Raw genomic sequence first — 14818 nt, forward strand, 5'->3', positions numbered from 1 at the left:
ACTGTTTTTCTAATCAAATACATTATTTATTGTGTAAATGTGCACACATTCCTGTCTGCATGCATATAAGCATGCCTGAAAGGTGGGACAGGGGAGAAAGAGAATGAACGAATGAATGAATGAATGAATGGTGCTTAATACAATTAGGATGATAAAACAGAAACATGGATTCTGATCTTTCTTAAATAGAAGAAAAACATAAAATAAGTTATAGGATTTTTAATACCAAGCAGGTAAAAAAAAAAAAAAAAGATTGAATATTTAAAATACTGTGATAAACATAGAACACCCGTCTGACAAAGGGATTTCAAGTCAGGCAGCAGTAGCGAGTGCCTTCCCCGCTGAGGGGCAGGGGTCCTGAGGAGCCAGGCTTCTGGGCGACCTACTTACCTGACTCATCACCCGCTGCTCCTGAATGGCGGCCTGGACAGCCTCCGCGACCCTCTCTTCATCTCTTGCGTGCTCTGCTTTCCACAGTTCCCGTTCCTGAGCATGAACTTTTTCCAGGTTTTTCCTTTCTTCTTCCACCGCTTTTGTGATGACATCTTTCATCGTTTCTTTCTCAAGCTTCAAAGATAAAAAATGGCCAAAAATGGTTAGTAAGTTCAAACCCCAGACATGAAACTTAATGCGCAGTCAGTCCGGACATCGCATTTTTATGTATATTAAATAAAGGCACAGTTTAGTCACGCATTTTGTCACACATTTCCACCCGAATCGAATCCCCTCACATTTCTTCACTTTAAAGAAGTCAAGCCTTAGCTTAAAGCAGCAGGCATCAAAAGGCGGGCATTAAAAGTTATTTATGGGGCTGCAGACATGGCCCAGGGGTTAAGAGCACTGGCTGTTCTTCCAGAGGACCGGGGTTCAATACCCAGCACCCACACGTTAGCTCACAACTGTTCCAAGGGACCCAGCGCCCTCGCCCAGACATACATGCAGGCAAAACCCCAATGCACATAAAATAAAAATTAAAAACTTAATTTAAAGAAGTTATTTATGATAAGGAAAATGCGGTAAACTGAAATGTGTCTTTCATGGTTACAACATGACGCTTTCCCGTATTTTCAGAGACTCCTGTAATTAAACATGATTTCTAATAGGAAAACACTGATTCACCGCCGTTGCTTCTCAGGAGTCTGCACACTTGAGTGTCACCTGACAGGTGAATGTCATATTCATCCACACAGTCACCACTCTCATCACCAACCTCCTAAGTCCTGGGAAGCAAATGAGGATTTTCCAAGCTATTGCCTTTGTCAGTCTCCCTCAGTTTCCATTCAGACAAACAGCCTGACCTTTCCCGCTCCCTGGATCCGCTCTCTCTGCTCAGCCACTGCTCACAGCTGTGCTGAATTCATCTTAGAACTGCCTCTGCCCTTGTCTACTCTGGCTTTCAAGCTGTTTTTGTCCATTTATATGTCCCCCACCCTACACTGCCCATGCCCTCTACCAATGCTCTCCTGTGTCCAGCCTCCTGTCTCCCGGAAGCTGATACCCTTCTGCTTTAAGAATGACAGAGTCCCACACATCTTCCTTAGCCACAGACTCAGTTCCGAACACTAGCTACTTCGTCAGGCTCACTTCAAAGGCGATTCGTTATTTAAAAACATTTTGATGTAAACATACAATTTTTATCGTCATAATAATTTGTTACTTATTGCCTTGTTGGTATATATCACATTTTTATCCAAGTGTAGGTTCCATAAGGAAAAGGCAAAAATCATAGCAGTTCTTGGATCACCACCCTCAACAAAGAGAGATTAATTACATATGCCATGTGAATGGTTGCTATGGCTCTTGAACCTACTGCAAATCCCAAGCACATCTGTTTATCTTTCTCTTCCCCCACTTCTATCCAGTACTAGAGGTAAATACTGTACTGACATAACTATTTTAAAATAAGTAACTAATAATCTATTTTGCAAAGTCTTTCAATGCCATCATGTTACAGAAGATGAAGGGTCATACTGAAAGTTTAAAAAAAAAAAAAAGTGAGAGGTGGAATGTTTCTGTAATGAAGCACTGCTCCACACTGTGTTACTCTGTCAATTGAGATTGTGTGTGTGTGTGTGTGTGTGTGTGTGTGTGTGTGTGTGTGACTCCAGTGAGAAAGAATGCCAGCGATGTGAGCGACACACCTACCCTCACAGCTGACTCCAGTGTCTCTTTATTCTTCTGCACTTCCTCCTGCAGGTACTTTCCAAGTGTTTCCTACAAACGAGAAGACAGTAAGGAGAATGCCAGCCAAGGACAGCCAGCCAGAGAACCACTCTTTTCCCGCTGTGGGTACCCTAGGCCTTACCTTCTGCTCCTGGGACTGCTGAGCCAAAGCTTCCTGGATTTTTTCCCTTAACAGTTCCTTCTCGGTATCCAGCACTTCCAGGAGCCTCTGGTGCTACAAAGAAAGACACCTGAGATATTGTTATGGCTCTGAAAAGCGACCAGTAAGGACAGAGAAATTTTGGCAAAATGAGTGTGGAGGTTGCAGGAAGCCAGAGCTGGCAAACCGCAATTCATCCTAGAGACCCTGCGTTACTCTGGAGCTCAGCAAGGCACATGGCTCAAGTTCTCGCTTACCATGACTTCACGCTGACCAGCCAATTGGAGCATAAGGTGTCTGTACAAAGCTCCACTTGGAGAAAGCCCTCCCTAAAACGCTGGGTACTGACTCGCAGTAGAGCACTCAGAGCATCTGTTGAGTGGACAGATGTGCTGTGTGTCTCTAGCTAAGCTCCGTGGAAGACAGAGAGATGAGCGGTTTTTTTCCGCTCTGGAATTTCACCAGTTTCTAAAAGGGAACTTGTGATATCAAAGAAAGCTTGGGTAATGCCCAATGTGAGAGCCCATACTCCATACACATGGGACAGCCCCGCAGTGATCATGGGCAGGTACTAGGTGTTAGGACGGAGATTTCTAAGCACCATGTCCCCGTTACTCCTGCTCTAATTAGTGTGAGCACCGCTGCAAATGTTGGGCAGGCAGGGTGACACCCCTGGAATCCCATTGCTCAGGAGGCAGAGACAAGGAAGTGCTGAGACAAGCTGACTAGCGAGACTAGCCAGACAGCACAATTCCGGGTTCCAATGAGAGACCCTGCCTCCACATATAAGGCAGAGCATGAAAGCAGTCAGTCTCTAGCCTCCACATACACTGCACGCATAGGTGTATCACACATACACAAGTCCACGTATATGCAGACATGCACACACACACATATATCACATACACACAAACATGTAAAAAAGATAGCACAATTCTCTCGAGGTGAAAACTAATCACTTGAGGCTTACAGAGGTTTGGTAAACATCATTCAACAAATAAAATTTGTTGTGAGGCCAGACTGGTCTAGAGAGCTACTGCCAGGACAACCTCCAAAGCCACAGAGAAACCCTGTCTCAAAAAACCAAAAGAAAAAAAATTTCTCGAATTAAAAACAAAATCGATAACCACCAGTCAATTACAAAGTAACTTTGCGAACTACCTTTCCTTGAAAGATTCTTAGGTCAGCAACCAGCAGTGACAAGTGAGCCAGCCCTTCTCGGTGGCCAACAAGAACACCACAAACAGGGTATGTGCACTAAAGGCACCTTGTTGAGAGAGTGCCCCAGCAGGGTGCCTCTGACTCCACAGCACCCAGAGCAGAGCACACACCAGCTCCAGCCTTGTCTGGACAAACACAGACTGATGTAAATGCAACTTGATAGGAGCTTTTTTCCTAGACTATCCACGGCTTCAACAGTTGTGAATCCCCTGGGGTCTTATGCACATTGATGCTTTAGTGGAGAGACCAGCTGTCTGCTGGGTCACCCCACAATTGCCTCATGCTCCAATGTGTAACCCGAGACTTAGGGCGATCCCTTCTCCAGTATTAACCGATTCTTCAACAGTTGCATAAACTCATTACCAGCAACTCTCTAACAACTTGTGTTAGTAACTATCCGTTCTACCTAGTTAGTACCTATAGCAACAAAAAGCTACATAATTCATATTCCACAGAAGGCCTCACAGCAATTGGGCTGTAGCAGAATTGATTTCGTCGTTTTAGTCCTTTCCCTTCCAAAAATACTCTTAAAATAAGACAGAGTTACCGCCCACTCTCATTTACTCTCTGACTCTCGGGAGAGGAGGAGGAAGGGCAGACAAAGATGTAAATTCACCATGCTTATATAGATTAAAGACACACTATCTGATGCGTGCAAGTTATCTGCATGCATCACTAGTGGATTCATTTTTATGACTAACTAGAATTCTTTTGTATAAATACACAGTGGGCTTACCCATTCTACCATGGATAAGGTAGTCACAAATGATTTTAAAAACACTTCATTTCCCTTATGAATATATACGACCTGGCTGAAGGAAATGTTCCAAAATTAGACTGAATTCAGTCACCAGTGTCCCAGGATCTTTGTCTGCAGGTGCGGGCGCGGGGACTGACTCTGCTGCTTCTCATTGTGATGTGTGATGGCTTTCCCCCAATTGCTCTGGTTAACAAGACTTGGCTTTACAGCCCCATAAAAGACATTATGAAAATTAACTGAAACCATCCCAGCAAATCTCATCCAAGAGGGGTTTGTTACATTTTGCTTATTTAATTACTATATTGCTTTTTAAAGCTGCAGTACAAGTTTAATAAAAAATTATTATGTATTTTACATGAAAATATAAAAATAAGAGTTATAAAATTATGCAACTGGAGAAATAAGTTCTAACTTCACAGAGTAGAAGCTGGGTGCAAAAAAAAAAAAAAAACAAAGCTGGGTGCAAGGGGGTGTCAAAAACAATCTTTTGAAACTTAACCAAACGAAAGGCATCTTGGAATAAAGTGCCTCACCTCCTTGGAAGAAACCATCCGAAGTGAAAATGCTCCCTGCAGACTCAAATGTTAATATAGAGGCACTGAGTTTTTTACCCAATCCTGAACATGTGAAAAACAAACAAGCAAGCAAACAACACCCTTTTCTTCCTGGGAATGTGAATGTAAGTCACAAGACAAGCCTGAGACAGAGCCACCTCAGCCACAGGTGGTGCCTTTTCTATACTGCAGTTTAGAATAAGCCATCTTGGTGCTCATGGCCAGGCATACATTATCTACATACCATGCTTCCATGCTGGGTGAGGTGGAGATGGTAAACCATCTCTCACCTTCTCCAAGCCTCTGACCCAGCACACACCAAGTGATCCGGAAGGAATCTTACCCGTGTGCTCACATACATATTTCTGTTTGCTACGGATGGAAACATATGATAACTTAATAAGCATCTCACCATAATTATCCTAATATGAGTTACAGACATCGCTATTTCATGGGCCAACATTTTAAACGCTGAGAAAGAAACCGTTCAGAAGATAAACTGAGATTTCATCTATTTAAGGTTTTCAAAAGCCAGAAACATCAATGTGCTTCTTAACGTGAGTAACATCAAATCACAGAATGCCCACATGAGCAGATTTACTTCAACCAACAGTCACGTTCCTACACAGAAAAGCATCAGTGAACAAATGGCTCCCATTTAAGCAGAGATCTCCGACTTTCCGGCGTGAAGAAAGGCAGCGTGCATCTGGAGGCCGGAATGCTCTTCCACAGCCAGCTTCCATCTCAGACAGCTGCTTTATTAAATCGTAGGATGTGACACTCCAAAATCTAAGCAGTCTTTGCCTCAACAACTTCTAAGTGAGACAACCCTTGAAAGTGAACCTCACTCTAGTCTATACAGCAGAGTAGCTTCTCACAGCAGTGATCAGAGGCTCGAGAAATGACCAGCAATTCCTCCCTCACAGGGTAAGGGCATTAAGAGGTAAGGGTGTCCACAAAGAGGTTAAGTACCCAACACAGGAGTAGAAGTGTGACAGTCACCATGCCCCACAGACTCTTCCTGTCAGGTGGGTCACCTCACCAGCTTTATCTCGTAATTCTGAGTTTTCTTTGTAAAACACACATGTGCACACACAAACACATCTGCACACAACATACAAGATTCAGTAGACCCAGCTTCCTTGCTCCCTACTGGACCTGTTTTCAGTAAATTACGGGAGGGCATGCAAAGAATATTTTGACAAAGCAGCATGAATCCTACACGATGGGTGCTATTATACAACACTGAAATGTAACATTAAGGCTAAGGTAAGATGAAATTAGATCCGCATTTAATTATAGCCATCCTTACATTCTTTTTATACAAGTGTTTCCCTCCACCACTCTAATTCTAATGTAATCTTTCTTAAAGCCATCAGCTCACTCTTTTAGAGTGCCTCGCTTTTCATTAAACCTGTAACTAAAGTATACTTAAGACATATAAAAAGCTTTGGCTTTTTAGCTCACTTGTGACAGGGTTGAGCTATGTAGCTCAAGCTCTTGAACACCCCATGTAGTTCTCAATAGCCTGGACCCTGCGACCTCCTGCTTGGGCATTTGCAGTGCTGGGATTCCGGGCTGTGGCTCCTGTTCACTGTATTTCCTACCTGTTGGAGGAAGTACTGACTCAAGATGAAATCAGATCAACACTTGTGACGGTTATCCTTAAATTCTTTGTTGCTTTTAATTTTAGACAGGACCTCACTGTGTAAATCAGGCTAGCCTGGAACTCACCAGTCCGCCCCTCTCTGCATCCACAGTTCCAGGATTCACTGTGTTCACCACCATGCCCTGCTACTCTCAAGTTCTTTAAGATGACTAATCCAAAATTTGGAAGCTCAGAAGAAATTCCTGGTCACATCAAAAAAAAGCCACATAGAATGATATAATTCAAAATTAGAAAACTGGCCACTTAATCCCAACTAAAGGTGTTTCTTCCTCTCTTTTAAAAATGTATGTACAGACTAAACTATAAAGGGCAGAAGGGATGTTTTCCTGTGACAACTTTTTTCTTCATTTAAGTGATCACTGAGAGACTGTGTGGATTTGTCCATATTCACAGAACAATGGCCCCCATGGTGGTAGACTCTGTGTGAGGAAAATTTCGGCAGACCCCAATTAAAAAACAAAACAAAACGAGACAAAAAACAAACAAACAAACAAACTTTGTTCACAGCTGTGAGAGGGTCGCTGATCTGCCAGACAAAACCCGGCCCTACAGGTCCCATTCAAGTGTCTCCTGCTTGTCGGTTCTTCCCTTAAATCTCAGGAAGAATTATTTTTACCCCACTGCAGTTCTCTTGATCACCAATGTAGTAATTTTTACTGTGTGTAACTCATCTGATAGCCTATTCTATGGCACACTTGCTTCTTGGGGATACAGAATGCCCTGTATTTTAAAGTACAGGACATGCCACATAGAAAGCTCTGAGAGTAAATTAGCCACATACCATACAGATAGGTTTGTGGAGGAGTTCTAGAATGTCAACGTGACTGCCAAAATAATCCAAGAGAATCGAAAACTGGGTTAATTCTGCCTGATAAAGATAAGTAAATGAAGGGAAAAAAAGACTCGTACCCATCTACACCCTGCACAAAAACAAACAGTGGGATAAGTTAATTAAGTAAGTCTCTACCTGCAACCAGGCTTCAAGGACCTTATGCAGAGCCTCCCTAACTCCCAAGTGGACTTCACCTCCCACCACACCCCAGACCACCTTGGGAAACAGCTGTGCCCAAATGCACCAAATTGCTGACTCAGTGGAAAACCAGGCCAGAGGTATACAATGGGACAAAAATTAGATGATCAGTATAAAGATTTAAACACCAGCCTCCCCAGCTCCAGTACTCCAGCCCACAGTCAAGAGATCGTGAAGGGAGAAGGCACAACAAAGCAAGAGCTATTCTTATACCTAAGCACTGACTGGTCAGGATGTGAGGACAGTGTTAAGACTATCCTGGGCGGGACAGACATGGCGATGTCTTTATGTCTTTATCAGCTTTAACAGAGCCAAATACCTTAGTGCTAATCAAGTGTCTTCAACCCCCTAGTTCCCTAAAAGATCATATGTTCACATAAAGGAAGAATACAGAAACTCAAAGACTGCCTTGGGCTAGAGATGAGGTTCAGTGGGAGAGCAGAGCCTAGTGTGTGGCCCAGACTGCACAGAACAAAAACAAAAAACAAAACAAAACAAAACAAATCAACAAAAGCCACTGTCTCCTTCTCTTCTCCATGCAAGAAACATACATCAGATATAAGGGGGGGGGATCCCAATCACAATATTTTCTTTAATACAGTAGAAAAATGCATTTTATAGTTCAAGTTAAACATTTCAATGAAGTCTGAGGGTGTACAGTGTGACAATTACGGACAGGAAGAACTGAGTGATGGCCTCAGTAGCACACAGACTGCTCCTCCCACAGAGTCACACCAGTCAGGTCTTAGGCAGTGCAGTGCAGACTTTATACCAACAGTCATCACATTCTGTCTGGAAGAGTTCTAGAAATTTCCATTCCTACTTCACTGCATACTTGTGTGCCACCAATGCCCTATTTGTGACTCTGGTCTTCAGAAGTGTTATCCAAGACAAGTTTTGAAGTTTGAAAGCAACTTATGGTGCTAAACTGGTAATAATTCAGCAATCAAATTATAATAATTTGAAATTTGTAACCAGGAATATTTAAATGTAAGTACTAAATGTGTTAATGCAGCAAAATGTTTTGCAAAAACTGTATAAGGTCATCACATATGTCACTTTTTTATACAGAACACAATGTGTCTGTTAATTTTATAATTTTAACTTAAACTATTAATTTGTTCTCTTGTTGATACATCAAACAAAGCCCTAGATGGTTGAGAAGTCTGAGGAGGGAGAGGGCACCAGGACCAGCTGCAGAGGTAATACATTTCTTTTGAGGATGAATGGACAGAAGTAACGAACAATGATTAAAGAACATTTGAAAACTGGTAAGGAAAAAACAGAGAAACTTCAATGAGGAAAGTGCTACTAAAATGCAAACCTATTGAAGCTTCAAACCCAAAGTCAGCAGACACAATAAATTCAAGTTGGGAATGAGGCATCACAGGAAAGAAACTGGATTGTGCTAAATGTCAGGGCAATTGAGGGTGTACGACTAAAGTTTGTCACAATGAGTCAGCAGTCCCTATAGACGTTTGGTCCTCATCAGCACCTGCTGTCCCCTACAGAAGTGGTGGCAGGTGATAAAGGGGCAGATAACAGAAAGACAGTGTTGCATCTTCTAACCTTGTGACTCCCCATAAAGACACATAAGCTTTGTGAGGAGCTAAGGGAACTACATGGACGTCTGTTACACTACGGGGAAGACGGGGAAAACAGTGGAATCATAGCACAGACTCAAATTAGAATACATGAAAGTTACTCAGCAACAGGTAATAGAAAGCAGACAATACTCCTTCTCAAACAGAACAGTTCAGGATTTTAAAAACATGCTTCAGTGGCTTCCAGAGTAGTCTAGGAAATGAGTTCTATACATACCATTTTTGTCAAATAAAATGTAAGAAAACACACTGCGAGTTACATATTCGAATAATGACAGACACGGTGGACATTTTAAAACTGTTTCCTGAGAGAGGAGAGGAGAGGCTGGAGCGGAGAATTAAAATAAGCATGAGACAAAGCCAGACATATATGAACTTGTACATGAACACAGAGAGAATCGGAGAAATGGGAAGAGGGCAGAGTAGCTGCTGTTGAGCAGCGCGTGAGGGAAAACTGTCAGAGAGAGCTCAGAATCAATCAAATACGTTAGCTATAAAACATAAATTATGCTAAACCTGGCTGGGGTCCAAGCATCAGAATAATGAGTCATTCAGATTCGTATCTTCCAAAGTGGTGGCTAACCGTGACTCTGTGAACCTGTGTTAAATCATTCCCATGGTTTTGTCTTGTAAATTTGCACAAATGACTGAGAGATCATTCTGTGGTGAATTCTATTGCCCAAGTCCTTTAATGTCACCACCCCCCCCCATCCTGCTTTAGTGTCACAGAACCCCTGGTCTGTGAGCTCCTGAGAGATTATGCCAGCCCACGGTGACACAGGAGTAAACAGAGGAAGCTGCTTTGGCACAGATGGGAACTGGTGGCATTCTAGAAGCTTCTATTTATTCCAAGTACCTCTCTACTCGGAGGGGAGTTGAAGATGTCACTATCTTGGGGAGAACTGTAAATGCCTCACAGAGGTGTCTTCTAGGGTGCCACTCATATTTGTTTTATTCTGGCAACATATACATATGAATTTTAAATGAGCTAATGCAGCAAAATGCTTCGAGCACACACACACACACACACACACACACACACACACACACACACACACACACTTACTTCTCTGGACAAAATACATGTAATTTTGATAATTCTACATTTTGAACTTAGCCTTTTAATTTGCTCCTTTGTTGATGCATCAAAAATGTTTTGTGATGGATGTAGACTCAGGCATATACAAATAAAATCATCCTATCTAAGGAACCCTTATGTCTTCATACAGATATAAGGGGTTCAAATGAGGAACACTAAAATGCTTGGTTTAGAGAAGCCTTGTGTACAGTGGAACAATTCTTTCTTTGAATTTAGGGGCCAAATAGTTAAACTAGGCTTCATTTTAGCTCAACCTTATGAATTCTGGATCACGAAGCACCAAAAATAACAACCAACACTAATCCCTTGTTGGGATGAGAGGAAATCTATTAACTCAGACCTTTCCGCTGTATCTTCATCAAAACAGTGATCAACAAGGACCCTCCAGCCAAAGAAATGGAGACTTTGGGTTGAAACCACCTCCTGAGACAACTTCCAGGCTCCGCAGACATTTCACTGTCTTTCTGTGATTTACTTTTGGTATTTTCCTGCTGAAAGCTAATAAGCAAATCACAATAAATTACTTCAAGTATTAATTTCACTCCTAAAGAGACATTGGTTTATACCAAGTCCTGAGATTTTTCCTAAATTGTTAATGTAAAAACAGCAAGATCATCAAAAAATACTCCTAGCGGAGGAGGAAAACGGGAGGGAATGGCCACCGTCATACACCATGTCTGCTTTTCTGTCTTCCAGTCCGGTGGGAAGTGTGAAGTTGCACAGGAGAATGGCAATGCTCTCATTCAGGAGCAATGGTGCCCTGTGGTGACACTGGGGACACCAGGATCTAAGCAAGACACATGGGTGAAAATCAAAAGCAGTTTCAAGAACCACAGAAACATGTGATCTCACTTACTATGTCAGAGACCCAGACATTCCATCAGTGAGGTCACCTTAGTTCCCCCAAGGGAGGAGCGTTGCGGCCCCTGGGGAACTGTTACTCAGTCTCTACACTAGGCTGGGGGATGTGAGATCTCGGTTTTAATATGAAATTGGATAAACGTGGCCAATCCATCCCAGTGTGACAGGAGACAACTTTGTGTTTACACATTGAGTGGAAATGTGTGGTGATACCTTGCTTGCACACATAAAGCCTGTAATGGAGCTTGCCACTAGCTAACTTCGAGGTCTGCAGGTCTGTAGAGACAGACAGGAAGTGAGGTAGGAGAAACAGGATATAAGCAGGGAGAAACAGGAACTCCTCTTTTGTCTGCTAAGATACGAAGGGGGTAGGGTGTGGCGGTGGCTTGCTCCTTCTCTCTGATCTCTCAGACAGGTTTTATTTATACAAGCAAGATTTCACCACAGAGATGTCTCTTCCAGTTTCAATTTAGCCCCAATTGTAGAAGAATCGAACAAACCTACCCTTTTCCTACATGGTGAGCTTCCCAACAGGCAGTGTGTTTCAGTACCATGGCCTGTTTTCTGTACCAGATTTATTCTCTAACTCTGTATTCACCAGCCTTGAAAGACGCTGCAATCTGACCATGAGATGATTAACTTTGGTACCTCTGGTATTTGCTAGAAATTAAATTAACATTACAGGCACCTCAAACTACATTAGTGTTTTTAAATCTTAAGATTTGATGTCTAAAGGCAAAATATTAAAAGCACGGCTGAGCTTGGATCCTTTAACCTTCTACTGATACAAAGTCTTTAGTGTAAGACCCTAATATCCATCCCCTGAATTGCACTTTAGACACAGTAATGCTATGCTGCTGTTTCTTAAAGACTTCTCTACACCAACCATTCACGAAACACAGGGCAGAATGAAGACACACATGAGCTGCGTTCCACTGCCGACCTTACTCCAGCTGACACCATCCACACACGAGTCATTTTGGTTGCTAGTGGTTAGCTGTTTCCGTCCGCCAGGCTTGGTGGGAGAACTGACTGCAGTGTGAATGTGCCCTAGCCCAATTTCTAGTCTGATGAGCCTAACTCTGCCCCTCGAAAGGTTCAGATCAATCCAGGTGTATTTCCTTAGCAAAGTATCTTTGCTTAGAATTATGAGCCTTCTTTGATAGCTTACCATGTGATCACTCTAGTGTCCTTAGATACAGGATGTTCCAACGAGAGGTCAAACAGTCCATCCTCAGCAAGTACACAACTAAGAAGCTTCAGGAAGTCCCTGAAATTGACCTGGTGATACACTAAGCCCTTCCTTACACAAGCAGTAAAGGTGGCCAAGGGAGCTGCCTGAAGGAGAGACTCCAACCTGTTGAGCTGCCTCCAAGTTGTCAATATGGTCCAGGTTTTCAGCTGTCTATGAGCTATGCTGGGGTGGGCATTAGGTGATCCGTTTGTCTTTGAGTCATTTCTGCTCTGTAGCCTGTCACCCATATTCATGTAAATATCCCCAGCAACTCACTAGTTTGCTGACTGGACTTAGGTGGTATCTGTGGTGTAGTCTGTCACTGGTTCGCTATCTGGAGCAAGCAGATTACATCTGTTTACATTTCCCCAGCAATAGCGCCAGCCAACATCTATAGTCATCATTGTACCCGCCAGCTTGGATGATGTTCCTTTTGGAGGCGAAGAATGTTCTCTTCCATGGGTAGCTAGCTGCAGGCACGAGGCCCTTCTTTAGACCATCTAAGGGCCACAGGCCATGTTTCTCATTTCCCTACATTAGCTCCCAGAGAAAAGCCCCCTGGACAGTCCTCCAGCTGCCCTTGCTGACAACATCCACCGTCAAGAGGAAGCTGTCTTTACACGGAGTGCACAGTGAAGACAATCCCAGAAAGGCTACAGCAGAGGGTTCTCATGACACCAGCATGGAGCACGATATTTTGTTTCGGCTTTCTTCACAACACGAACCTGACTTCTCTTTACAGTCTGTTTGTTTTTAGTGGGATGGCGACTCATCTCTCCCAAAGAATGGAATCGAAATGGGGACAAGTGTCTCATTACTGGAGGAGGTTTTGTTCTAAAATGATGATTTCTTAAATTTACTGCATGCAGAGAATAAAGCAAAGCGAAGTATGGGGTGGAGGAGGCAACCTCTGGCTAGCCGCAACCTGCTCACATATCCCTGTGTATACATCAGGGACAATCGTTAGCAGTTAATAAAACGTGCTTTTCCTGGCAGACAAATGGTCTTGGGGCACACTTTATCTGCCTGTTTTATAAGAACGAGACTCAAGTGGTTCTGACAGCTAAGAACGGACAGAAACACCAGCAGAACTTAGGCAAAGCTGCTGTTTTATAACCACTGTACAGAAAATTAAGAAAAAAAAAATGAGCCAGTGATACTTGCTATTAAACAATCTTCAAAAAAGTCTGAATTCTGATACCAACAGTAGCAAAAGTAAGTGCAAGCAAGGCCCTGAGTTAGATGGCGCTGTCTGAATGGCAGCCAGACTTCTGTCCTTCCATGTGAGTCCAGCACTCTGCACTGGAAGCCGTCTCTCTCCTTAAATAAACAAACAGACCACAGGACAGACACTGGATATTTGACAATGCTGGGGTGAGAGGATGAAAATACTTGAATATGGCTCCCACCACCTTTGTGGGCTCTGCTAACGGCTACCCCAAGACACAGGCCTGGACGTGGCAAAGCATCCTTAGACAGTCATATCAACCATGGGCAGATGAACAGAGCCTGGCAGGCTACGTCACTGAGGGAGGGGTTCACCGAAGAACTGTACTGACAGGCTGGGAAGGCGGGAAGAGGCGAGGAGAGGGGGTCGAGGCAGCCGGGGTTGATAACAAGCATGAAGTCCTTCGAGCCTACAAGAGGACAGGGAACTCGACAGGCGTCCTGCACTGCAGTACAAGTACTTCGGTGGCAGGAAAGTACTTAATTCCTTCAACTGGCTGAGCCTAGGGTTTAGACGGGGTGTGGCATATGCTACCTCGTTAGGCGTGTCTGTGGCTCTATGTATATACACCCTTGCCTCACTCTCCCAGTCCTAACTTCCTCTGTTGTTTCTGTGCACAGCCAGCCAGTATGTTCCTTTCTGGACTGTGGAGCTGGAGGACAGCTCTAACTGCAATCGTTTCCTGTCCTTTGGAAAAGACCATTGCTGAAGTCACAGCTCAAACTCTGCTGAGCCTATTACATTTTCTCTCCTTTTCCAGCCTTTAATAATTTCCTCTGTAATACAGTTACATTTAAAAGTTATTTTATATCAGTACTTTATTCTTCTATGAAATCAATCCCATTTGACACAAGTTACTAAATACATTCTGTGAGGAAAAGAGTAATGAAATACCCTTTATCTGTTTTCATGCCAGTCTGATCCAGGGGACAAAAAACTCCCTCAAATTTTATTTCATAAAATTAATCTACTTCAGAAAAATAAGTTGTCACAATACAATACAAGTCTACTTTTTCCTTGGTTTTTTTTATTTTTACTCTTTTGATCTAGTTTATCAATGTTTATTTTCTCAAGTTCATACCTGCTGAAAACCCAGTGCCTGCAGCACTGCCAGCCGGGAGTGGGAAAAAGGAGAAACAGGGACAATGACATCTGCCAGGCATTACGCAAGGCAGAATGTGGCTAAATCCACCAACCAAGACACGCAGGCTGCTGTGGAGAGGACAAAGCATGGT

The 14818-nt window shown here is 43.1% G+C and overlaps 1 protein-coding gene across 6 annotated transcripts in view; it reads right to left on the reverse strand.

The window, feature by feature from the left end:
- The window catches only part of LOC103164262 (coiled-coil domain-containing protein 91), a 187437-nt gene that overhangs the window by 46888 nt on the left and 125731 nt on the right, over positions 1-14818 (reverse strand). For all 6 annotated transcript variants that reach the window (XM_027430066.2, XM_027430067.2, XM_035449068.1 and 3 more), the window contains 3 exons: positions 2306-2398; positions 2146-2214; positions 391-567 (listed from right to left, as the gene is read on the reverse strand). In XM_027430066.2, coding sequence (XP_027285867.1) covers positions 391-567; positions 2146-2214; positions 2306-2398 — 339 coding nt within the window. The remainder of the gene's footprint in view (positions 1-390; positions 568-2145; positions 2215-2305; positions 2399-14818) is intronic.

The sequence above is a fragment of the Cricetulus griseus genome, chromosome 8, assembly GCF_003668045.3.
Source record: "Cricetulus griseus strain 17A/GY chromosome 8, alternate assembly CriGri-PICRH-1.0, whole genome shotgun sequence".
Classification (NCBI taxonomy): Eukaryota; Metazoa; Chordata; class Mammalia; order Rodentia; family Cricetidae; genus Cricetulus; species Cricetulus griseus.